General features: G+C 45.1%; 1 protein-coding gene across 1 annotated transcript in view; it reads right to left on the bottom strand.

Annotated features, from left to right (window-relative positions):
- LOC149438524 (uncharacterized) overlaps positions 1-25647 on the bottom strand; it is a gene marked incomplete at its 5' end in the record, with an annotated part of 37702 nt that extends 12055 nt beyond the window's left edge. Inside the window, 3 exons of the mRNA XM_089659760.1 lie at positions 11462-11677; positions 20878-21003; positions 25528-25647. Coding sequence (XP_089515886.1) covers positions 11462-11677; positions 20878-21003; positions 25528-25647 — 462 coding nt within the window. The remainder of the gene's footprint in view (positions 1-11461; positions 11678-20877; positions 21004-25527) is intronic.
- Between the last annotated feature and the right edge of the window lie 1944 nt (positions 25648-27591).

The following is a 27591-nucleotide window of genomic DNA, read 5'->3' as shown; positions in this document are numbered from 1 at the left end:
GTGATAGGAAGGGATAATGATTTCTGGATGGTGATTGGATGGGAAGATGATTTCTGGATGGTGATGGGATGGGAGGATGATTTCTGGATGATGATGGGATGGGAGGATGATTTCTGGATGGTGATGGGATGGGAGGATGATTTCTGGATGGTGATGGGATGGGAGGATGATTTCTGGATGGTGATGGGATGGGAGGATGATTTCTGGGCCGTGATGGGATGGGAGGATGATTTCTGGACTGCGATGGGATGGGAGGATGATTTCTGGATGGTGATGGGATAAGAGGATGGTGATGGGAAGGGATGATGATTTCTGGATGATGATGGAAAGTAAGAATTATTTCTGGATGGTGATAGGAAGGGAGGACAATTTCTGATTAAGAACGAGGAGGGAGGACAATTTCTTATTGCTGATGGCAAGTAAGGATATTTTCTTGATGATGGAAAGGGAGGACAATTTCTGGTTTATGATGGGAAGCAAGGAGGACTTCAGGTTGGTGGTGGGAAGGGACAACAATTTCTGGTTTGTGATGGGAAGAGAGAATGATTTCTGGTAGGTGATAGGCAGAGAGAATGATTTCTGGTAGGTGATAGGAAGAGAGAATGATTTCTGGTAGGTGATAGGCAGAGAGAATGATTTCTGGTAGGTGATAGGAAGAGAGAATGATTTCTGGTAGGTGATAGGCAGAGAGAATGATTTCTGGTAGGTGATAGGAAGAGAGAATGATTTCTGGTAGGTGATAGGAAGAGAGAATGATTTCTGGTAGGTGATAGGCAGAGAGAATGATTTCTGGTAGGTGATAGGAAGAGAGAATGATTTCTGGTAGGTGATAGGAAGAGAGAATGATTTCTGGTAGGTGATAGGAAGAGAGAATGATTTCTGGTAGGTGATAGGAAGAGAGAATGATTTCTGGTAGGTGATAGGCAGAGAGAATGATTTCTGGTAGGTGACAGGAAGAGAGGATGATTTCTGGTAGGTGATAGGCAGAGAGAATGATTTCTGGTAGGTGATGGGAAGAGAGGATGATTTCTGGTAGGTGATAGGCAGAGAGAATGATTTCTGGTAGGTGATAGGCAGAGAGAATGATTTCTGGTAGGTGATAGGAAGAGATGATGATTTCTGGTAGGTGATAGGCAGAGAGAATGATTTCTGGTAGGTGATAGGCAGAGAGAATGATTTCTGGTAGGTGATAGGCAGAGAGAATGATTTCTGGTAGGTGATAGGCAGAGAGGATGATTTCTGGTAGGTGATAGGCAGAGAGAATGATTTCTGGTAGGTGATGGGAAGAGAGGATGATTTCTGGTAGGTGATAGGCAGAGAGAATGATTTCTGGTAGGTGATAGGCAGAGAGAATGATTTCTGGTAGGTGACAGGAAGAGAGGATGATTTCTGGTAGGTGATAGGAAGAGAGGATGATTTCTGGTAGGTGACAGGAAGAGAGGATGATTTCTGGTAGGTGATAGGAAGAGATGATGATTTCTGGTAGGTGATAGGAAGAGAGGATGATTTCTGGTAGGTGACAGGAAGAGAGGATGATTTCTGGTAGGTGATAGGCAGAGAGGATGATTTCTGGTAGGTGATAGGAAGAGATGATGATTTCTGGTAGGTGATAGGAAGAGAGGATGATTTCTGGTAGGTGATAGGAAGAGAGGATGATTTCTGGTAGGTGACAGGAAGAGAGGATGATTTCTGGTAGGTGACAGGAAGAGAGAATGATTTCTGGTAGGTGATGGGAAGAGAGGATGATTTCTGGTAGGTGATAGGCAGAGAGAATGATTTCTGGTAGGTGATAGGCAGAGAGAATGATTTCTGGTAGGTGATAGGAAGAGATGATGATTTCTGGTAGGTGACAGGAAGAGAGGATGATTTCTGGTAGGTGATAGGCAGAGAGGATGATTTCTGGTAGGTGATAGGAAGAGATGATGATTTCTGGTAGGTGATAGGAAGAGAGGATGATTTCTGGTAGGTGATAGGAAGAGAGGATGATTTCTGGTAGGTGACAGGAAGAGAGGATGATTTCTGGTAGGTGATAGGAAGAGAGGATGCCTTCTGGTGATGGGAGGGGAGGGTGATGAGGACATTGTAGAACAATCTTCTGATACTGATCTCTAACTTTCCTGGCCTCTCATCAAAGTCCAGCAGGAATCCTCAGCAGATGCTGATAATATCAGTCAGAAATGTTAGAGTTACATTTTTCTGCTTTGCCTAGTTTAGTCTGATTGTCTCAATGAGGTATTTGAGACATTTCCCAAGTTCTGCCTTTGATGCACTTCTTTGTAGATTGGAGAAGTTACTGGTGACAAATCCATCTTCCCCTGTGCAGTATCTGCAGACAGTACACAATAATGGAAAAGTAGATCTAGGGAATATCCAATCACCTCTCGGGGGATCAGGGAGGAATTTTTTCCCCAGCAGGAGCAGATTGGATCGTGCTTTGCTGGTTTTTTTGCCTTCCTCTGGATCAACTGTGGGTATAGGATTATATATATTTTTTTTTAATAGTCGAACTGGATGGACTTTTGTCTTTTTTTCAGCCAGACTAACTATGTAACTATGGTAAGGAGCAGCTATGGGCACTTGGTAAATGGAAACATATAATGCTGTTAAGAAAACATTGACACACTTTATATTTCAGAGTTTAGTCCATTGTTCAACTTTTAGGCTCATCTCATCATCTTTTCCATCAATTGTTTTATTCTTTCAGCATTGTCCTGTCTCTGCCTTTTCCTGTACTATTTTTTGCCCAAGCTCCATGCAGCAACTAATCACCATCATTTTATCTGCCTACTTCACTGAAAAGAAGAACAAAGTGTATGACGGGAAGCAAAACCAACATTTTAGACTGTGAAGGAAAACCTCCTTTTTTGCAAAGCAGCAACTACAACCATTTGGCCCCTTCATGGTGAGGACAGAAATGTCCCTGATTGTGGGTCCCACTGCGATTGATGTCTAAATAGTGAACTATAAAGGCCACAACCCAACAAATGTTAACAATACTGGCCCCGGGAGCAAATTCTGCCCAACCCAGTCCTTTCCTGTTTGGGAGCGTCTCCAATAAGTACCTGGACTAGCCATAAAGCTAATTCAAACTAAGAGTGAGTAAATGAGGAAGAATACAGCACCAAGGGTTCAATTTTCTGAGTCTGTGTATCTAGTGTGAGGCACTGGATGGCAGGACCAGGGGCGGAATGACCATTTGGAAACTCGGGCACTGCCCGAGGGCCCGGGTTAGTAGGGGGCCCCATGAGATGCCCCTGGTACCTTTTTCATAGGCTTTTTTGAGTTTGGGCAAGGACACAGGGGCCCCATGATCCCCTATTACCCAGGGGCCCCATGAGTTCTCAGTCCGCCCCTGGGCAGGATTGTGCAAAATGTAATGTTTAGTTCCCTCCAAGATAGGTGCTGGGTAAATTTAGTTCTTAGCTCCACTGTAATACGTTGGGCTGCTTGTGATTATCCTAGAAATTAATGGGCTATATTTTGATAATATTCATGCAATCCAAGCCAATCCCTGGGGAGTGGTGCCCAGATGGTGGCTGGGAATTAACATAAATAGTTTGGTGCCTAGAATAGAGGGGTTCTTCTCTAGGAGGAGGGTATCCCAGCTTGAAGGGCCACTGCCCTTCTCGACAGTACAGCTGTGTTTTTCTAATGCTCATCGAGGTCCCAGCTATGCTGGTTGGGGGGGTCTATCCTACTAATCTTTGCTGGAGCTGACTGAGGGACTTCTTTTTGGGATCTGGTCTGAAGAATTGACAGCAGAGGTGTCTGGAAGATATTGGAAGGAGGCATCCAACTATCCAAGGACATTAGTCAGCACAGATCGGAGTGTGAGATCCCAGTAACTGTCTGCTGATATCCCCTACGCACCAGAGTCAGCTGATGCTTAAAAGAGGACATTGTTCATGATGTCCCATTGTAGCTCAGTCCATTATGTGCTGCTGCAAGTACTGTGCCCAGAATCGCTAGGAGGAAGATTAGTGTCCTCAAGCTTCTGCTTAACGTTTCTGGAATATCCCATGGTGACCCTGCACCCATCTAAGTTCAAGTTCTTCAATAAACCCTGAAAAAGTATACCCCTAGAGGTATCATTGAGCTGGAAGAGTGACTGTGACTAGACCTGCGCAGAATGGAAAAATATGTTTTATTTTGGATAGATTTGTTACGTTACTAATTTTGTGCAATGGATATGTTTCAGAATTCGTTTTGTTTTGTTTCAGAATTTGTTTCATTTATTCATTTTCAAACGAATTTCAAATTTTCGGAATGATTCAAAGTCAAATTGTTTGAAAATGTATCAACTGATCCGAATTCCAGAAGAGAGAAGAATAGCTGGTTGTTAAGGAAAGGGCCGGGAAGCTGGTCGCCGCGTCCTTAACAACCGACAGCTGAATGTTAAAAAAAAATTGCCGGCAATGAACAATTAGGAAAAACAATGGCATGGGGTTCCCCCTCCCCCCCCCCCACTATCCATAAAATTATAAAAAAAAAACCCTATCTGAGCATGCAGCCTGGAAGGTCAGAAAAGGGGGGGGGGGGGGTGAGCGAGCGCCATACCAGGCCACATGCCCTCAACATGGGGGGGTGCTTTAGGGTTGGGGGTGCTTTAGGGTTGGGGGGGCTCCCCCCCAAAGCACCTTTTCCCCATGTTGTTGGGGACAAGGGTCTGTTCCCCACAACCCTGTGGTTGTGAGGGTCTGCGGGTGGGGAGCTTATTGGAATCTAAAAGCCCCCTTAATGGGACCCCCAATTCCCGCCCCCCATGTGAATGATTAGTGGATGCATAGTACCCCTAATCATTCACCAAAAAAGTGTAAGAAGTGAAAAAAAAAAAAAGTTTTTGACAAATCCTTTAAAAAATAAATGTCCCTGGAAGTAGATCCAATGCCAATGACGATGACCGCAGCCACCGACCCAGAAAAACAGAACAAAAAAACACTCCTCTCTACAAAGGCCTGCCAGCTCCGCCGTTTGACAGTTCTTAAATAAAAAAGGGGCGGTGCCAATGACATCACCCCCTTGTTATGTCATCCACTGGGGGCATACTGAGTCGATGACATCCCAAGGGGGTGGGGTCACCTGGCACCAACATTGGGTGGCCCGCCCCTCTGTTATTTTAGAACTGTCAAACGGCAGAGCTGGCAGACCTTTGTAGAGAGGAGTGTTTTTTTTGTTCTGTTTGGCAGACAGTAGGGCCTTTGTGGAGGGCGGAGCATTTGTTTTTGTTTTTTCAGGTTGACGGCGCTGGCCTTCATCATCAATGACATTGGATCTGCTTCGGGGGATATTTTTTAATAAAGGATTTGTCAGAAACTGGCCTTTTTTCACTTCTTACACTTTTTTGTTGAATGATTAGTACCCCATAATCATCCACATGGGGGATCTGGGGGCTCCCATGTTAAAGGGGGCTTCCAGATTCTGATAAGCCCCATGCCAGCAAACCCCCACAACCACAGCCCAGGGTGTGGGGAAGAGACCCTTGTCCTCCTCAACATGGGGACAAGATGCTTTGGAGGGGAGCATTCCCTACCCCAAAGCACCCCCAATTTGAGAGCATGTGGCCTGGTATGGTTAAGGAGGGGAGGGGGCGCTAGCTCATCCCCCCTTTCCTGACCTGCCGGGAAGCATGCACAGAAAAGGGTCTGGTATGGATTTTGGGGGGACCCCACACCATTTTCTAAAACATTTTGGCATGGGGTTCCCTTTAAAAGCCATTCTAGACCAGAAGGGCCCAGTTTGGATAGTGGGGGGGACCCCACAACATTTTTTTTTCTTAATTATTGCCGGCAATTCTTTTATTTTACATTCAGTTGTCAGAGGAAAATCACTGACAGCTGATAAATCATAGGTTGTTATGGACCCAGCGGCCGGTTTCTCAGCCCTTTCCTTAACCCCTTCCTGCCCAGGATAATTTTCAGCACTCTCAAACTTTGAATGACAATTGTGCAGTCATGCAACACTGTGCCCAAACTAAATTTTTATAATTTTTTTGACAAATAGAGCTTTCTTTTGGTGGTATTTAATCATCACTGGGATGTTTATTTTTTGCTAAACAAACAAAAAAAGACCAAAAACTTTGAAAAAAAACTATTTTCGTAATTTCTGTTATAAAGTTTTGTAAATAAGTGATTTTTCTCACTGATGTGTGCTGATGAGGCTGCACTGATGGGCACTGATAGCCTGCAATGATGGGCACTATTGAGGAGGCACTAATGAGGCTGCACTGATAAGTGGCACTGATGGGTACTGACAGGCATCACTGAGGAGACACTGATAGCCAGCACAGGTGGGCACTGAACACCAGCACAGATGGGCACTGATAGCCAGCACAGATGGGCTGTAAAAGCCAGCACAGATGGGCACTGATAGCCAGCACAGATGGGCACTGATAGCCAGCACAGATGGGCACTAAAAGCCAGCACAGATGGGCACTGAACACCAGCACAGATGGGCACTGATAGCCAGCACAGATGGGCTCTAAAAGCCAGCACAGATGGGCACTGATAGCCAGCACAGATGGTCACTAAAAGCCAGCACAGATGGGCACTGATAGCCAGCACAGATGGGCTCTAAAAGCCAGCACAGATGGGCACTGAACACCAGCACAGATGGGCACTGATAGCCAGCAGAGATGGGCTCTAAAAGCCAGCACAGATGGGCACTGATAGCCAGCATAGATGGGCACTGAACACCAGCACAGATGGGCACTGATAGCCAGCACAGATGGGCTCTAAAAGCCAGCACAGGTGGGCACTGAACACCAGCACAGATGGGCACTGATAGCCAGCACAGATGGGCTCTAAAAGCCAGCACAGATGGGCACTGATAGCCAGCATAGATGGGCACTGAAAGCCAGCACAGATGGGCACTATTGGCTGCACTGATAGGCACCAATGGAGCTACACTGATCATCAGGGCACTGATGATCAGTATAGATTTCCCCCTGAGAAATCCGGCTTATTGGCTCTCCTCTCCTCAAGCACTGTCAATGTGAGGAGAGGACTGCCGATAACTGGCATTTCCTATTTACACTGTGATCAGCTGTGATTGGACACAGCTGGTCACATGGTAAAAGGCAGCTCTGATTGGCCCTTTACTTGGACCTGTGATCAGCTGGGGGTGTGCGGGGGTGTGGTTCTGGGAGGACGTCCACGGACGCCTTTCCAGAACTAGCTGACCATACTTCAGCCGTCTTTTGGCTATAGCACGGTTGGGAAGTGGTTAATAACACAGAATTTGGATTGGTCAATACATTTTTGACCGATTCGAATTTGAAATTCGTTAGAAAAAAACTAAAAAAAAAATTTTAGTTACTCTTGTTATTGAGATTTTGAATAACCAAAAATTTATCCAAATTTAGATTCAGACCGAAACAAATTGCACATGCCTAACTATGACTGTGTTCCTGGCTGCTAGCATGCTAACCATGGAACCTTGGGACCCAAACAGCAGGCCGTTGAGCACTACATATGTGTCCCCTAGATTTCTCAACTACACATGGTGAGGGGCTCCAGGGTTTTTCACTGATATGGAGAAAACAAATGTTTTGTTTTCTCAGAATCTTAACAAGTTCTTTCTGGGTCCTGTAGTGCAGAGGTTTTTAGAGCTCCATTCCTAGGTCCACACCTTACCTGGTCTCCAGATCCTAATATTAGTCTCCACAATAGTGTTTCCCAACCTTTTTTCAGTCAAGGCACCCTTTAAAAATGATGGGTAGTCCCGAGGCACCCTTTAAAAATTATGGACAGTGTAGAGGCACCCCATTCTAAAATGTGAGAAACTATTCTAATAGTCTTTATAATGCAGCAACATCCACGCATGTAGGACCCCCAACGTTAGAGGTGATTTATTAACCACTTCCAGTCCGGACACTTTCCCATCTTCCAGTCCGGACACTTTCCCCCCCTTCCTGTCCGGACACTTCCCCCCCCCTTCCTGTCCGGACACTTTCCCCCCTTCCAGTCTGGACACTTTCCCCCCCTTCCAGTCTGGACACTTCCCCCCCTTCCAGTCCGAACACTTCCCCCCCTTCCAGTCTGGACACTTTCCCCCCCTTCCTGTCCGGACACTTTCACCCCCTTCCAGTCCGAACACTTCCCCCCCTTCCAGTCCAGACAGTTTTACCCCCTTCCAGTCCGGACACTTTCCCCCCCTTCCTGTCCGGACACTTTCACCCCCTTCCAGTCCGGACACTTTCCCCCCCTTCCAGTCCGGACACTTTCACCCCTTCCAGTCTGGACACTTTCCCCCCCTTCCAGTCTGAACACTTTCCCCCCCTTCCAGTCTGGACACTTTCAGCCCCTTCCAGTCCGGACACTTCCCCCCTTCCAGTCCGGACACTTCCCCCCCTTCCAGTGTGGACACTTTCCCCCCCCCTTCCAGTCCGGACACTCCCCCCCCCTTCCAGTCCGGACACTCCCCCCCTTCCTGTCCGGACACTCCCCCCCCTTCCAGTCCGGACACTTTCACCCCCTTCCAGTCCGGACACTTTCCCCCCCTTCCAGTCTGGACACTTTCACCCCCTTCCAGTCTGGACACTTTCCCCTTCCAGTCCGGACACTTTCACCCCCTTCCAGTCTGGACACTTTCCCCTTCCAGTCCGGACACTCCCCCCCCTTCCTGTCCGGACACTTTCACCCCCTTCCTGACCAGGCCAATTTTCAGCTTTCAGTGCTATAACACTTTGAATGACAATGTACCCATATGAATGTTTTACCATTTTTTTTGAGACAGATAAAGTTTTATTTTGGTGGTATTTATTCACCGCTGGGATTTTTATTTTTTTTGCTATGTAAATGAAATGTCCAAAAATTTTGAAAAAAGTGTTTTTCTTATAAAATTTTGCAAATAAATAGTATTTCATCATAAATCTTTGCCAAAATGTATCCCATTATCTTTTAGTAAAAAAAAAATAACCCAAATTAGTTTATAACCAAAAATTATAATTTTTAAATTTTTTTAAATTTTTTTTAATTTTTTTATATTATTTTTGTTTTTTTTGTTGTTTTACATACTGCCACCCTAGCAGTACAATGTCACCATGGTGACACTTTACTACTTGTGGGGGGTGATGAAGATTTTTTTTTCACTGATTGCTTTTACACCCATAAAGGATGTAAAATCAATAATTTCTCCTTCTCTCTGGCTGCATTCCTGCAACCATTGAGAACTACATAATACTACATAATAAAACTAAATAATCTTTCTTCATAAATCTTGGCCAAAATTATTCAGTTATAATTTTTGGTTAATTTTTTTTTACTAAAAAGATAATTTTTCAAAAAATGTTTTTTACATTTTTATTTTATTTTTTTATATTATTATTATTTTTTTTTATGTACTACTTGTGGGGGCGATGAAGATTTTTTTATTTTTTTTATTTTACACTGATTGTTTTTACACCCATAAAGACTGTAAAAGCAATCATTTCTCCTCTCTGGCTGCATTCTTGCAGCCACTGAGAAATACTGTGTGAGCTGTGATTGGTCACACCTTTTCACATGGTACAATGCTGTTGTGAATGGCCCTGTACCATGTGACTTCTGTGATCATTCACAGATTTCACACGTAGTAAGCAATGATGTCAGAAGCAGGGGTGGACTGACAACTCATGGGGCCCCCGGGCAATAATAAGGGATCATGGGGCCCCTGTGTCCTTGCTCACAACCAAAAAATCCTATGAAAAAGCCAATGAAAGGTACCAGGGGCATCTCATAGGGCCCCCTACTGACCCACGGGCTCTCGGGCAGTGCCTGAGTACTCGAATGGTCAGTCCGCCCCTGGTCAGAAGTGACATCTTGCTTACTACTCTGCATGTGATCACTGATTGGTCAATCAGTGATCACATGATCGGGACCTCACACAGAGGTCCCGTCCGACGATCGGTGTTCCACTGTGTCTGGAGGACACAGCGGGCACCGGATCTCAGGGAGCGCGCACAAGCAGGGTGCGGGGAGGCCGTATATAAATGTCCACCTGACCCTGCACTGCCACCGTCTGGCCATTTATATACAACAGCCGGATGGGAAGTGGTTAACTAAAGGCAGACCTGTCCACCCGCTGGCTTGTATACAAGTTTTGGGCAATTTTTAGACATTTTGCCAAGGCAGCCCTGAAGAAACTTCAAGGCACCCCAGGGGGGGGCCTGGGCACCCTGGTTGAGAAAGGCTGCTCTACAGAACAACTTTTAACCACTCTGCCTAAATCAGAACCTTTAACCCAGGAGGCTTGGGTAAAGTCACAGGATCTCTATGGGATCAGAGGGAACACCGATCCAGACAGAGGAAGCCCCTCCAAAAATACTATGCTAACCTAGTACAACCCCATAAGGTCCAGAAAGTTCTCAGCAGACTCACCAGAAACATCCGATACCAGAGTTTAGTATGTGAGAGACCCCCTACCGCTACTTGTATCGAGGCAGCAAGAGAGTTCTTACAGAAAAATCAAAACCTGTTTGTTAGAAATGCCCGGCCAAGCTAATGTTAGTAGGTTTAGTTAGTAGTTCGGTCAAGCAGATGTTTTGTTTGTTTTCTGCGTTGTACAAAGCCCTCCGGTACTACTGGGTCTGCTGGTCTGCTGTGCAGGACCAACCTACTTGGGTTGTTCCTGGGTGTCCCTGCCTCATGCATGGTTGACCTCTGTCAATACCAGTTGAGATTACCATTAAGCACCAACCAAATTTGCACAAAAGTATCTTTGATAATCCTCTCTCCATCGAGTCAAGAAACTTGGACTCTCCAATAGGTGCAGTTAGAAGTGTACAACCAGAAAAGGAGTTCATAGGAAAATGATTCATTGCTGGAATGAGCCATAGGAGCTCATTGGGTCTGCTGGTCTGCTGTGCAGGACCAACCTACTTGGGTTGTTCCTGGGTGTCCCAGCCTCATGCATGGTTGACCTCTGTCAATACCAGTTGAGATTACCATTAAGCACCAACCAAATTTGCACAAAAGTATCTTTGATAATCCTCTCTCCATCGAGTCAAGAAACTTGGACTCCCCAATAGGTGCAGTTAGAAGTGTACAACCAGAAAAGGAGTTCATAGGAAAATGATTCATTGCTGGAATGAGCCATATGAGCTCATTGGGTCTGCTGGTCTGCTGTGCAGGACCAACCTACTTGGGCTGTTCCTGGGTGTCCCAGCCTCATGCATGGTTGACCTCTGTCAATACCAGTTGAGATTACCATTAAGCACCAACCAAATTTGCACAAAAGTATCTTTGATAATCCTCTCTCCATCGAGTCAAGAAACTTGGACTCTCCAATAGGTGCAGTTAGAAGTGTACAACCAGAAAAGGAGTTCGTAGGAAAATGATTCATTGCTGGAATGAGCCGTAGGAGCTAAACGGAATCGAATCCCCCCGATTAAATTATATTGACAGCCATCTTTGGTTTTCACCCAATAGCATCTTTCAGATTTAGTCAGTATATGCGTGAGCCCCACCCCCGAGGAGTCCTTTACCTGAGACTTTGAGAAATATCAGTACGGACTGCAGAGCGGCACACATCAACAGCAAAGCCATGAGCAGTGCAGGGACCAGGCAATTGCTGCAGGATGATCCAGGGGCCACATGCTTATCACTGTATGATGCGGGGGCCACATGCACAAAATGAGATTCCTTCGGAGCCTCCTGGTGGCAGCTGGGTAAATCAGGGGCAACATGCTCAGAAGAAGGTCCTGGAAAAACACAGAGAACATTGAATTATCAATGGTGGTCATGATACATTCTGATGAGTATATACAGTATATGTTATTCAATGGATCTCTCCATCCCCTCCACTGACAGTATTTGAAACATTAGCTGGGAGCAGTTAGCAACCGCAGACAGTGGGCACAATTCACTAAGTGGTATCTTACTGCGTCTGAGTACGCGGCACAATACTGCACAAAATTTATTGTTTTTAAAGTTTGAATTCACAAAAAAACGCTACTTAAATACCGCATGAGTTATTTTAGGAATCCATGTGCTATTTTAGTAGTGACAACCATGCGTTAATGTTTCAGCTGTCAGCGGGGTTCCATACTGATAGCTGAATGTAAAAAAAAAATTGCCAGCAATGAAAAAAAATATTACGGGGGGGTGGGATCTGGGGGCCCTTTTGTTAAAGTGGGCTTCAAGGTTCTGATAAGCCCCATATCCACAGACAGCTACAACCACCGGCCACGGTTGTGGGGAAGAGGCCCTTGTCCCCATCATCATGGGGCAGGGTGCTTTGCGGGGAATCCCCCTTCCCACCGAGCGCTGGCTTGTCCCCCCCCCTTTCCTGAACTACCGATCTGAATGCTCGGATAAAGTTCTGGTATGGATTTTGGCGAGACCCCGCACCATTTTTTTAAAAACAAATTGCGTGCGGGTTCCACTCAAAACCCATATCAGACTTGAAGGGCTTGGTATGGATGGGGGCGGGGGGAACCCCACGCTGTTTTTTAAATTATTTTTTAATTGCCGGCAATTTTTTTTTTTTTTTACATTCACCTGTCAGTGGGGAACAACCCATGACAGTTACCAGTACATACCGCATGCCTGGACCACTACTTAATTACCGCATGCATTTAATTATTTTTTTCCTTTTGTGAATTGACAAGTTCCACCTAAAAAAAAAAAAAAAAGTCAGCAGATACAAAAACTGTAGCTGCTGACTTTGAATATACAGTCATTTACCTGTCCCTCGGTCCAGCGGTGTCCTCACCACCATTGGTTTCACCGGCCGTCTTCAGTGAGGGCACCCGACTGTGACAGCTTCCGGCATTCACAGCTGGATGCCCACTGTGCATGCAGGAGAAGCGCTGCGCTTTGTGAATCGCCCCGTAGTCTTCTGGGACCCATCAAGACTACAGGGAGGGAGGACAACTTCCACTTCCGATCACCTAGGTGATCGGCAGCGGAAGTGGGAGCGGGTACCTGTCAAATTCATGTACCCGCTCCCCAAAGGTGCCACTCCTTAATTGGGAGCGGGGGGCAAGGCATTAAAGTGGAACTTCCCCTTTTGGGTGGAGCTCCGCTTTAAGGTGTTTTTATGCTGTATTTTTGCTATTTTCTGTAAATACCGCATACTAGCAATAGTGAATTGACATTTTCAGTATCGCATGAAATATGTGGTCAGGTGACGGAGTTAACTCATGAGATAACCTTTAGTGAGTTGAGCCCAATATGAAGATCTGCCTTGTGTGGAAATATTTCACAGAGACGGGCAGTAGTGGTTTTTTGCAGGAATACTCAACACTACCAAAATCCACATACATATGATGTCTCAAATAGGTGGAGCAATGAGAAGGACATAGTAATGACCTCTGCATGGAGCATTGAGAAGGACATAGTAATGACCTCTGCATGGAGCATTGAGAAGGACATAGTAATGACCTCTGCATGGAGCAATGAGAAGGACATAGTAATGACCTCTGCATGGAGCATTGAGAAGGACATAGTAATGACCTCTGCATGGAGCAATGAGAAGGACATAGTAATGACCTCTGCATGGAGCAATGAGAAGGACATAGTAATGACCTCTGCATGGAGCAATGAGAAAGACATAGTAATGACCTCTGCATGGAGCATTGAGAAGGACATAGTAATGACCTCTGCATGGAGCAATGAGAAAGACATAGTAATGGCCTCTGCATGGAGCAATGAGAAGGACATAGTAATGACCTCTGCATGGAGCAATGAGAAAGACATAGTAATGGCCTCTGCATGGAGCAATGAGAAAGACTAGTAATGACCTCTGCATGGAGCAATGAGAAAGACATAGTAATGACCTCTGCATGGAGCAATGAGAAAGACTAGTAATGACCTCTGCATGGAGCAATGAGAAGGACATAGTAATGACCTCTGCATGGAGCAATGAGAAAGACATAGTAATGGCCTCTGCATGGAGCAATGAGAAGGACATAGTAATGACCTCTGCATGGAGCAATGAGAAGGACATAGTAATGACCTCTGCATGGAGCAATGAGAAGGACATAGTAATGACCTCTGCATGGAGCAATGAGAAAGACATAGTAATGACCTCTGCGTGGAGCAATGAGAAAGACTAGTAATGACCTCTGCATGGAGCAATGAGAAAGACATAGTAATGACCTCTGCATGGAGCAATGAGAAGGACATAGTAATGACCTCTGCATGGAGCAATGAGAAGGACATAGTAATGACCTCTGCATGGAGCAATGAGAAGGACATAGTAATGACCTCTGCATGGAGCAATGAGAAGGACATAGTAATGACCTCTGCATGGAGCAATGAGAAGGACATAGTAATGACCTCTGCATGGAGCAATGAGAAGGACATAGTAATGACCTCTGCATGGAGCAATGAGAAGTACATAGTAATGACCTCTGCATGGAGCAATGAGAAGGACATAGTAATGACCTCTGCATGGAGCAATGAGAAAGACATAGTAATGACCTCTGCATGGAGCAATGAGAAGGACATAGTAATGACCTCTGCATGGAGCAATGAGAAGGACATAGTAATGACCTCTGCATGGAGCATTGAGAAGGACATAGTAATGACCTCTGCATGGAGCAATGAGAAGGACATAGTAATGACCTCTGCATGGAGCAATGAGAAGTACATAGTAATGACCTCTGCATGGAGCAATGAGAAGGACATAGTAATGACCTCTGCATGGAGCAATGAGAAAGACATAGTAATGACCTCTGCATGGAGCAATGAGAAGTACATAGTAATGACCTCTGCATGGAGCAATGAGAAGGACATAGTAATGACCTCTGCATGGAGCAATGAGAAGGACATAGTAATGACCTCTACATGGAGCAATGAGAAGGACATAGTAATGACCTCTGCATGGAGCAATGAGAAGGACATAGTAATGACCTCTGCATGGAGCAATGAGAAGGACATAGTAATGACCTCTGCATGGAGCAATGAGAAGGACATAGTAATGACATCTGCATGGAGCAATGAGAAGGATTTAATGAGCTTTGCTTGCAGTCTTTACAATGGCATTCCATTGTATCAACATGGTTATAGGGAATGAGTATTTGACGGATGAGATTTGCTTGAGGTTGGATTTGTGAGGATGTCTTGGCTGATGAGAGCATTTGGGACAGTTCAGTGGTTTGGATAAGGCAGACAACTTGGCTGGGGAGATTAGGCCGTGTAAGTTTGTAGTGAGTAATCATGCCTTGCTTTGGGTCAGATGCTAAATATACACTATATTGCCAAAGGTATTGTCTCTGCCCTCCAAATCATGTGATTCAGGTGCTCCAATCCCCTCCATATCATGTGATTCAGGTGTTCCAATCCCCTCCATGTCATGTGATTCCGGTGCTCCAATCCCCTCCATATCATGTGATTCCGGTGCTCCAATCCCCTCCATATCTTGTGATTCAGGTATTCCAATCCCCTCCATATCATGTGATTCAGGTGCTCCAATCCCCTCCATATCATGTGATTCGGGTGTTCCAATCCCCTCCATATCAAGGTATCCGGGTGTTGCAATCCACTCCCAATCATGTGATTCGGGTGTTTCAATCCCCTCCATATCTTGTGATTCAGGTATTCCAATCCCCTCCATATCATGTCATTCAGGTGTTCCAATCCCCTCCATATCATGTGATTCAGGTGTTCCAATCCCCTCCATGGACACAGGTGTATACAATCAAGCCCCTAGGCATGCAGACTGCTTCTACAAACATTGGTGAAAGAATGGGTCGCTCTCAGGAGCTCAGTGACTCCAAGCGTGGTCCCGTGATAGGTGGCCACCTGGGCAATAAGTCCATCCGTGACATTTCCTGGCTACTAAATATTCCACGCTCAACTGTTAGTGGGATTATAACAAAGTGGAAGCAACTGGGAACAACAGCAACTCAGCCACCAAGTGGTAGGCCACGTCACATGACAGGGCGGGGTCAGTGCATGCTGAAGCGCACAGTGCGCAGAAGTTGCAAACTGGCTGCAGAGTCAATAGATAAAGACCTCCAAACTTGGTGTGGCCTTCAGATGAGCCCAACAACAGTGTGTAGAGAGCTTCATGGAATGGGTTTCCATGGCCGAGCAGCTGCATCCAAGCCTTCCATCACCAAGTACAATGCAAAGCGTCGGATGCCATGGTGTAAAGCACGCCACCACTGGACTCTAGAGCAGTGGAGACATGTTTCCTTGAGTGACCAATCAAGCTTCTCTGTCTGGCAATCTGATAGATGTGTCTGGGTTTGGCGGTGGCCAGGAGAATTGAACTTGCCTGACTGCATTGTGCCAATTGTAAAGTTTGGTGGAGGGGGGATTATGGTGTGGGGGTGTTTTTCAGGGGTTGGGCTTGCTCCCCTAGTTCCAGTGAAGGGAATTCTTAAGGCAAAATTTGGGACAATTTCCTGCTCACAACTTTGTGGGAAGAGTTTGGGGATGGCCCCTTCCTGTTCCAACATGACCTGCGCACCAGTGCACAAAGCAATGTTCATAAAGACATGGAGGAGCCAGTTTGGGGTGGAGGAACTTGACTGTCCTGCACAGAGTCCTGACCTCAACCCCATAGAACACCTTTGGGATGAATTAGAGCGGAGACTGCGAGCCAGGCCTCCTCCCCCGACATCAGTGCCTGACCTGACAAATGTGTTTCTGGAAGAATGGTCCAACTTTCCCATAGACACCCTCCTAAACCTTGTGGTTCCCAGAAGAGTTGAAGCTCTTATAGCTGCAAAGGGTGGGGCCAACTCCATATTGATCCCTACGGACTAAGATTGGGAGGCCATTAAAGGTCATGTGTGTGGGAAGGGCGGGGCCAACTCAATACTGAACCCTACGGACTAAGACTGGGGGGGCCATTAAAGGTCATGTGCGTGGAGAGGGCGGGGCAACTCAATATTGAACCCTACGGACTAAGACTGGGGGGCTATTAAAGGTCATGTGTGTGGAAAGGGCGGGGCAACTCAATATTGAACCCTACGGACTAAGACTGGGAGGCCATTAAAGGTGATGTGTGTGGAAAGGCTTTTGGCAATATAGTGTGCAGGGGTGGACTGACCATTTGGAAACTTTGGCACTGCCCAAGGGCCTGGGGTCAGTAGGGGGCCCCATGAGATGCCCCTGGTACCTTTTTCATAGGCTTTTTTGAGTTTGGGCAAGGACACAGGGGCCCCATGATCCCCTATTGCCCGGGGGCCCCATGAGTTGTCAGTCTGCCCCTGAGTGTTGGTGTTTGAGTTGAGTAAAGGGTTTGGACTGAAAGAGGCTGGTTAGCTAAAAGAACCTTGGCTAATATTCGGGTTGGAGTGCCTTGGTGGAGTGGTTGGACTTGGATAAGGAGGTCTTTTGTTTTTCAAAAAAACAATCTCTCCTGCAGATTGTATCAGTTACAGGAATGAGACAAACCATTTCCCACTGCTTATGCAATGATCGGATTTTATTTTTTTATGTAAAATTATTCAAAAAAAAAAACAAAACTGATTGCTGTAACTGCTAATAAAGTGTGATCTGGAGTTTGGCTTCTTTTTGCTAGCGTATCTAAATTTGCTAGTACATCTAACACTCCCCTCCCCCCAGACTGACAATGCTGCTATGCTCCTTCATCCAGAGTGGAGGCGCTCTAATACAGGGGGTGTGTTACTGGCCAGATCAGCAGGTGTAAACAGAGGGAAAAAAGACTAAAAAAAGAAAGCTAACGCAGCCGCCACATGGAATGATCAATAAGCTGCCATACATATGACTACTGTAGCTACGTCAATATTCATACTTTGTTTCCTCTGACAATATATGATGTCAAAAACTATTGGCAACATATGTAAATATAGATGATGATTTGTTTGCACTGTGTCTTATGATTCCTTCTGTATTTGTAGTGTTTCCTCCTCTTTTGAACCCTGAAGAAGTCCATTTGGCGAAACGTGTTGGTTTTAACCATCGTATCACCTTCCTAAATTCTACTTTCTCTCCACTGAGTGACTCTATGTTATCAATATATTAACTTTCAACGAGAAAGGTGTTTATGGGTTCACTATACTGAAGGCTTGATATTGCCACCAAATGGCTTTAGGCGAGGATTGTTATTTATGTTTTTATGGTTTTCACTATGTAACAAAATCTGATAGTTATATATATGTGTGTATATATATATATACCGTATTTGACGGCGTATAAGACGACCCCCTACTTTTCCTGTTAAAATATAGTGTTTGGGCTATACTCGCCGTATAAGACTACCCCTCTTCCAACGCACACCAAAAATTAAAAAACATCAGATTTGATTTCAATACGGTATGGTATTCCAATGGTGGGGCACGCTTCCTCCCACTGATACCAATGATGGGGCACTATTCCTCCCACTGACACCAATGGTGGGGCACGCTTCCTCCCACTGATACCAATGATGGGGCACGCTCCCTCCCACTGATACCAATGATGGGGCACTATTCCTCCCACTGACACCAATGATGGGGGCACTATTCCTCCCACTGATACCAATGATGGGGCACGCTCCCTCCCACTGATACCAATGATGGGGCACTATTCCTCCCACTGATACCAATGATGGGGCACGCTCCCTCCCACTGACACCAATGATGGGGGCACTATTCCTCCCACTGATACCAATGATGGGGCACGCTCCCTCCCACTGATACCAATGATGGGGGCACTATTCCTCCCACTGATACCAATGATGGGGCACTATTCCTCCCACTGATACCAATGATGGGGCACGCTTCCTCCCACTGATACCAATGATGGGGCACGCTCCCTCCCACTGATACCAATGATGGGGCACGCTCCCTCCCACTGATACCAATGATGGGGCACGCTTCCTCCCACTGACACCAATGATGGGGCACTATTCCTCCCACTGATACCAATGATGGGGCATTATTCCTCCCACTGACACCAATGATGGGGCACTATTCCTCCCACTGACACCAATGATGGGGCACTATTCCTCCCACTGACACCAATGATGGGGTACTATTTCTCCCACTGACACCAATGATGGGGCACTATTCCTCCCACTGATACCAATGATGGGGCACTATTCCTCCCACTGACACCAATGATGGGGCACTATTCCTCCCACTGATACCAATGATGGGGCACTATTCCTCCCACTGATACCAATGATGGGGCGCTATTCCTCCCACGGACAGCAATGATGGGGTGCTATTCCTGCCACTGACACCAATGATGGGGCATGATTCGTTGCTCTGACACCAATGATGGGGCACTATTCCTCCCACTGATACCAATGATGGGGCACTATTCCTCCCACTAACACCAATGATGGGGCACTATTCCCCCCACTGACACCAATGATGGGGCACTATTCCTCCCACTGACACCAATGATGGGGCACTATTCCTCACACTGACACCGATGATGGGGCGCTATTCCTCCCACTGACACCAATGATGGGGCACTATTCCTCCCACTGACACCAATGATGGGGCACTATTCCTCCCACTGACACCAATGATGGGGCACTATTCCTCCCACTGACACCAATGATGGGGCACTATTCCCCCCACTGATACCAATGATGGGGCACTATTCCTCCCACTGATACCAATGATGGGGCACTATTCCTCCCACTGATACCAATGATGGGGCACTATTCCTCCCATTGACACCAATGATGGGGCACTATTCCTCCCACTGACACCAATGACACTTGCTGACTCCTGTTCTAGTATGGTGCTGCAGCAGCCAGCATATGTGGTTGCAGCAGCACCTCTGCACTGCACACTTACCCTCACTCAATTTTTGCGGGTCCACTCGGCTCCGCCTCCTCGCCCGTGATTGGCCGCCTGTGAGGAGGCGGAGCCGAGCGGCAGGAGTGAGGGAGTGGCCGGAGTGACTGAAGGAGCAGCGCTTCCTGGATGGATCGTCGTGGGAGCCAGGTAAGAGACTGCAGCCCTCTGCCCGCCCCTGTACTTGGTGTCCCTTCCGTCAGAAGGGGGGGGACGGCGGCCCCCCTAAAAAGTGCTCCCTGACGTGTACCGGCGTATAAGATGACCCCCGACTTTTGAGAAGATTTTCAAGGGTCAAAAAGTCGTCTTATACGCCGGCAAATACGGTATATATATATTTATTCTATTCTTGTATGCCTGAGTATTTTTCCTGAGGGTATGGGAGCACCTTAGAAGTCCCACATACCTTTTCATATCTTTTTGGACTTATCTCATAGGGATGCGGTGATGATGGATTGGCAATACCAGCTCATTAAAAAAAACCTGCCATATATGACATTTCTGGTGTTGGGTTTAATCCCGTTTAAATTTTGTGTTTTCCTGGACGATGGTGCTTTGGGTAAGATATTTGGATTCAGAGATTCAGGGAGGGCTTGGGGTTGATGGAGGTGAAGAGTGAGGGTGTTTGGATGACATCACATACAAATCCATTTTGTAAATCCCGTTTTCACAATGAGGACATTTAAGGTATTTTCGGTTGGATGAAATTATAGCAAACATAAGGTTAGTGTGGCTCTTCCCGATATCCTGCTGAATCCATGTTTAGTTACCTTACCAGATGTTGGTGGGAACTGGACAAACGGCACATTTACTAAGAAGGGAACAACTTTGGACTCTTCATAGACGTTGTACCTTCTGCTACTCCAGCTCTTGTGGGAATATTAGATACGGAGGCTCTGAGCTCATGGACAGAAAACCTTCCAAATGATATAAACGATGGGGATCACAGAGGGTCTAATTCATAGTGAGATATGATCTACCCAAATATTAAGTACATTCTACCCATCAGTAGAATTCTGGTGAAGTCCAAGGAGCAGAGTCTAGTAATAACCTCCATCAGTTACCCAACCCTCACAGTAGCTGATCTGTAATTGGTCACTCTGGGTTTGGGCACATCATTGCCCCCCCAATGTCAGATCTGATAATTCTGTACCCACAGTGTTCCCCCTCATCCATTCCTGGGTTACCTGCTTTCTGTGCGCTCCTCCAGGCAGACTCGGCATCCTCCTTCATGCTGTCTCTGCAGGCAGAGGAACTCTGTCCTGTGGTCCCTCTAGCCAGAGGGGAAGAGGTAGTGAGACCTGAGAGCTCCTCTGTGGTCAGCAATGTATTTTCCCATACATAAAAAACAAAACCGTGACTGGGCTTTTTTTTCTGGCATCTCCTGCACTGAATGTATGTAATGGCAAGGGGTGTTGGGCTGTGCTGGAAGGTCTATTTATGCTGGCTGCTGGGGGATCTACTGTTACTGGTGAGGATCTATTTTTGCTTTGGAGTCTATTGTTTCCATAGAAACCTATGGTGATATCCTGTGTTTTGGAGAAAATGGTAGGGACCCAACATCGGTATTACATCCTCTAGTTGGTCTGGTCAACTCATAGTGACCAGGCAGTTGTAGACCAGCATATGTATGAGATCAAATGAGGTGGTGTTTTGGGGCTGGAGGCATCATTTAAAGCGGAGCTCAACCCAAAAGGGGAAGTTTCACTTGAAGCCTTTGTCCCCTGCTCCCCATTAAGGATTGGCACCTTTGGGGAGCGGGTACCCAAATTTGACAGGTACCCGCTCCCACTTCCACTGCGATTACCTAGGTGATCAGAAGCGGAAGTTGTCCCTCCCTCCCCGTAGTCTTCTGAGACATGTGACAGGTCCCAGAAGACTGCAGGGCCATTCACAAAGCACAGTGCTTCTCGCACATGCGCAGTTGGCACCCGGCTGTAAAGCTGCAAGCTGTCACAGCCAGGTGCGCACACTGAAAATGCCAGCGCCAGGGAGAGAAGACAGTCGGTGAAACCAGCTGTGGTGAGGACACTGCTGGACCGAGGGGCAGGTAAGTGGTTGTATTTTAAAAGTCAGCAGCTACAGTTTTTGTAGCTGCTGACTTTTATTTTTTATTTTTTAAGTGGAACTCCGCTTTAACTAATTTGTAGGCAGGTGCAGTCTATTTGCTCAACTGTAGGTGGTGCTCTTCCCCAGCGGCATTGCAGCTGGAGAGGAAGTCAAGAGGAACATGGTTTGCTAATGGTTCCCTGGGTCATTGCGGAAGCTATCCAATTGGATGCTGCTGTCCCATGTGACTCTAGAAGCTATCTTGGGTCAGGTAGAGCCTATTAAAGGCCCCGACTCCCAGGCTTGGCACATATTTTGCGAGTGGGTAGAGTAGGGACAGGTAACCCGCCTGGTGGGGACAAAACTGGAGGCAGGAAAAGGTTCCTGATGAGGAGGGAAAGCGTAAGGCTCGCAACTTCTCTGGACATCTTCCCACTAGGACAGTCGATGGCCAGGCTGCATTCTGCCCCTCCTAACAGGCGCTGTCAGTTTGACTGAAACCTGATCTCTACATGCCCTTGGACCCGTGAGTGTTCCCAGTTGGGCTGTCTTCCCCCCGGGTATATTGTGAACTGTTTTTGCATCATTTCAATGCAGGTTGTTTCATGACACTTGGACTGTGTGGGTTATTGCAGCCTTACTGCGATGCATTAACAAAAAGAGAAAATGCCAACATACAGGGTGTAACCACCCATTTCTCTGACTCGCCCTATATTGAGGTGTGGATTAAAAAACGAATATTAGCAAAACGTTAGTAGTTGACTAGAGCAAACTGCAAAAAAAGACGGTATTTTATGTAAAGTTTAAAATCTCAGAAATCTTTGATTAAAGAAGACTAAACTAGATCCTTTCCCCTGTAGTGCCGTCTAGTGGCAGAAATGCGTATTTCTCTTATTTGAGAACTCTATTGAGAAGTACAGTGTTACTTGAATTGTATTCCAGGATTTGCGTGTCTTCAGCTGAGAGAACTTGCAATAGTTCAAGACTTTACATAAAGTCTCAGAAATCTTTAATTAAAGGAGAAGTATAGCCAAAGCTACTTTGGCTTTGGTTCTCCTTTGAATCACAGGAGTGCAGGTTCATTCTGCACTCCTGTGACCCGTTTTCTGCGAGCAGAGGGCTAAAGCCCCTAGTAGTACCCCCTCAATATTAAAAGACACAAAATCAGCGTTATTTGGATGTTCTACACACAGCAATCTAGGAACAAATCAGGCATCGGTGTATGATTGGCTAAACAGATTCTGTGATTGCATTTGAACACTCATGTGATCTCTCATATCTTCTTCACTTCCTTGACCAGGGTAGATCAGAGGTCAACTCCCATCTGACCATCATCCCAACTCCACCATCTGACCATCATCCCAACTCCACCATCTGACCATCATCCCAACTCCACCATTCTATAGCTCACCAAAAATAAAGAAAACCACTCGCGTTTGTACACTCATGTGATCTCTCATATCTTCTTCATTTTCTTGACCAGGATAGACCATCATCCCAACTCCACCATCTGACCATCATCCCAACTCCACCATCTGACCATCATCCCAACTCCACCATTCTATAGCTCACCAAAAAGAAAGGAAACCACTCGCGTTTGCACACTCATGTGATCTCTCATATCTTCTTCATTTTCTTGACCAGGATAGACCATCATCCCAACTCCACCATCTGACCATCATCCCAACTCCACCATCTGACCATCATCCCAACTCCACCATTTTATAGCTCACCAAAAATAAAGAAAACCACTTGCGTTTGTACACTCATGTGATCTCTCATATCTTCTTCATTTTCTTGACCAGGATAGACCATCATCCCAACTCCACCATCTGACCATCATCCCAACTCCACCATCTGACCATCATCCCAACTCCACAATTCTATAGCTCACCAAAAATAAAGAAAACCACTCGCGTTTGTACACTCATGTGATCTCTCATATCTTCTTCATTTTCTTGACCAGGATAGACCATCATCCCAACTCCACCATCTGACCATCATCCCAACTCCACCATCTGACCATCATCCCAACTCCACCATCTGACCATCATCCCAACTCCACCATTCTATAGCTCACCAAAAATAAAGAAAACCACTCGCGTTTGTACACTCATGTGATCTCTCATATCTTCTTCATTTTCTCGACCAGGATAGACCATCATCCCAACTCCACCATCTGACCATCATCCCAACTCCACCATCTGACCATCATCCCAACTCCACCATTCTATAGCTCACCAAAAAGAAAGAAAACCACTCGCGTTTGCACACTCATGTGATCTCTCATATCTTCTTCATTTTCTTGACCAGGATAGACCATCATCCCAACTCCACCATCTGACCATCATCCCAACTCCACCATCTGACCATCATCCCAACTCCACCATCTGACCATCATCCCAACTCCACCATTCTATAGCTCACCAAAAAAAAGAAAAAACATTTATTATAAATGACATACAAAATTTGAAATAACAAAACATAAAATTACAAATCAAATCAGGTTTCAGGTCCTTGCAGGCACCATAAAGCCGCATCAAAAAACCTTCTGTCTGCAGGACCAGTTTATAGGTGGGGTGCATCGCAGTAAGAAAAGGTAAGCAGTTGACTAGAGCAAACTGCAAAAAAAGATGGTATTTTACATCCAATGTAAACAAACACATCAGTAATAGATGCAAATCATTTCTTTATTATAATCACTAGCATCCTCTGAAAAGGTGGGCATATGACATGGTGAACACATAGTCAATCAAAACAGTGAGTTAAAAACAAAAACACGTCCTGCGTGTACACTTAGCTGAATCATGGTGATGAAGTGCATGGCTGGGAAACTGAAGGATATGAATAAAAAAAGATCTTCATCTAGGAGGGGTTGTAGTGTGTATGGAAAGTCTACTTCCAATATGATCTGTGATTCTGCTTTCACAATTAGTGTTCCTCGCTGACTTCCAATAATGACATGACTGTAGGAGGATACATGTCGTCACCTCATTTGTATGGTCATCAATTCTGGATATAGGAGTGACATATAGAAAGAATCCTGGGAAGTCAACATGAGTAGTGAATGATTTATAAATAAAGATTCACCACATTCATTAGTATGGTATCAATATTAAATCAGATTCAAAATACATGTTGTTGATGATCTATAGAGGAAAAGACTTTAGAATCTAAAACATGTATTTCCTTCATCATCATCATCATCATGAATGGCTTGCAGATATGAAGAATTGTCAATATGTTTCCAGCCTCAACCGGCTGATATATCTTTAGGGAGCGACATCTGTTAATGGCAATATATTGCTAAATCTAAAATAAATAACATAAGCATATTAATTGAATGAAAAAAGAGATCATAAATGGATACTAAGATATATAGTAAGATTTATACCCCAGTAAAGTCCGTGATCGGACATGTATAAAGAGAGAATATCTTATGATCTGTTTTCAATGAAGAAGATGTCCTCCTATTAGCATAAAGGATATAAATCTTCAAAATATGAATAGCATGTAGATATCAGGAATCTCGATCATATAGTAACCTGGACTCCAATAATGACATGACTGTAGGAGGATACACCTTGTCACCTCATTTGTATGGTCATCAATTCTGGATATAGGAGTGACATGTAGAAAGAATCCTGGGAAGTCAACATGAGTAGTGAATGATTTATCAATAAAGAATCACCACATTCATGAGTATGGTATCAATATTAAATCAGATTCAAAATATATGTTATTGATGCTGTGTAGAGGAAAAGACTAGATTCTAAAATATGTATTACCTTCATCATATCTCATCATCATCATGAATGGCTTGCAGATGTGAAGAATTGTCAATATGTTTCCAACCTCAATCGACCGATATCTCTTTAACGTCTTAGGAGTGACATGAAGAAAGAATCCTGGGACGTCAACATGAGTAGTGAATGATTTATAGATAAAGAATCACCCCATTCATGAGTATGGTATCAATATTAAATCAGATTCAAAATGGCTTAGTCTTTTTCTTGACCTAGTCCATAAAGATCTACGGAAAATTAATTGGGGAAAAAATCGCCCCGATAACTTAACCAAAAATGAGAGAATTGCTCTCGGTGAATTACGTAATGCCATGTAAATAGTCATTAAAAGAAGTGATAAGGGAGGTAACGTAGTGCTTATGGATAGTGATGACTAGAGATGAGCGAATCGAACTAGGCGAACCGGAATTCGAGTCGAATTTCAGGAAATATTCGATTCGTGTCGAAACCGAAATTTTGCCTACTTCGGGTGCGTGAATCGAACATTTCCCGATCAGCCGGCAAAAGTGTCCCTGCAGTGAGCTCCGCTATTTCTGACAGTTCTCTGACAGAAGGAACACATGTTTAGCGGTTGAAACATTGTATCTATTAGTTTACATTTAGGATACAGATGTTTCAACCACTGTACATGTGAAGAAGTTGTGAGAGAACTGTCAGAAATAGAGGAACTCTGCACATACACTTTTTTCCGGCATGGAATTATTCTTCTTTTCATTATACTTCTTCTTCTTCTTCTTCTTCTTCTTCTTCTTCTTCTTCTTCTTCATCCTCATCCTCATCCTCTTCTTCTGAGGATGAAGAAGAAGAAGAAGTAGGATGAAAAGAAGAATAATTCCAAGCCGGCAAAAAGTGTATGTGCAGAGTTCCTCTATTCTGCAGATACACTTAGAGGAGCTCTGCAGATACACTTAGAGGAGCTCTGCACATACACTTTTTGCCGGCTTGGAATTAATCTTATTTTCATCCTACTTCTTCTTCTTCTTCTTCTTCTTCATCCTCATCCTCATCCTCAGAAGAAGAAGAGGATGAGGATGAGGATGAAGAAGAAGAAGAAGAAGTAGGATGAAAATAAGAATAATTCCAAACCGGAAAAAAGTGTATGTGCAGAGCTCCTCTAAGTGTATCTGCAGAGCTCCTCTAAGTGTATCTGCAGAATAGAGGAACTCTGCACATACACTTTTTGCCGGAAACCGCTGTATGGAGTGAATGTCCCAGAACTGTCAGAAATAGACTATTTATGACAGTTCTGGGACATTCACTCCATACAGCTGTTTTAACCGCTGTATGGAGGGAATGTCATGGAACTGTCAGAAATAGACTATTAATGACAGTTGTGGGACTGTCCTTCCATACAGCGGTTGAAACATTGTATGTATTTGTTTCCATAAATGGATCCATTTATGGAAACAAATACATACAATGTTTCAACCGCTGCATTGAAGGACAGTCCCAGAACTGTCATTAATAGTCTATTTCTGACAGTTCTATGACATTCCCTCCATACAGCGGTTGAAACCGCTGTATGGAGTGAATGTCCCAGAACTGTCAGAAATAGACAGAAACTGTCACAGAACTGTCCTTCTTCTCATCCTTCTCCTTCTTCTCATCCTTCTTCTCATCCTTCTTCTCATCCTTCTCCTTCTTCTCATCCTTCTCCTTCTTCTCATCCTTCTCCTTCTGCTCATCCTTCTTCTCATCCTTCTCCTTCTTCTCATCCTTCTCCTTCTCCTTCTTCTCATCCTTCTCCTTCTCCTTCTTCTCATCCTTCTTCTTCTGCTTCTCCTTCTCCTTCTTCTCATCCTTCTCCTTCTTCTCATCCTTCTCCTTCTTCTCATCCTTCTCCTTCTCCTTCTTCTCATCCTTCTCCTTCTCCTTCTCATCCTTCTCCTTCTTCTCATCCTTCTCCTTCTCCTTCTTCTCATCCTTTTTCTTCTCATCCTTCTCCTTCTCCTTCTTCTCATCCTTCTCCTTCTTCTCATCCTTCTCCTTCTTCTCATCCTTCTCCTTCTTCTCATCCTTCTCCTTCTTCTCATCCTTCTCCTTCTT

The sequence above is a fragment of the Staurois parvus genome, unplaced genomic scaffold (genome assembly GCF_062004578.1).
Source record: "Staurois parvus isolate SC_StPar_1 unplaced genomic scaffold, SC_StPar_1.0 ptg001182l, whole genome shotgun sequence".
NCBI lineage: Eukaryota > Metazoa > Chordata > Amphibia > Anura > Ranidae > Staurois > Staurois parvus.
This window is presented reverse-complemented; position numbering and strand designations above follow the sequence as displayed.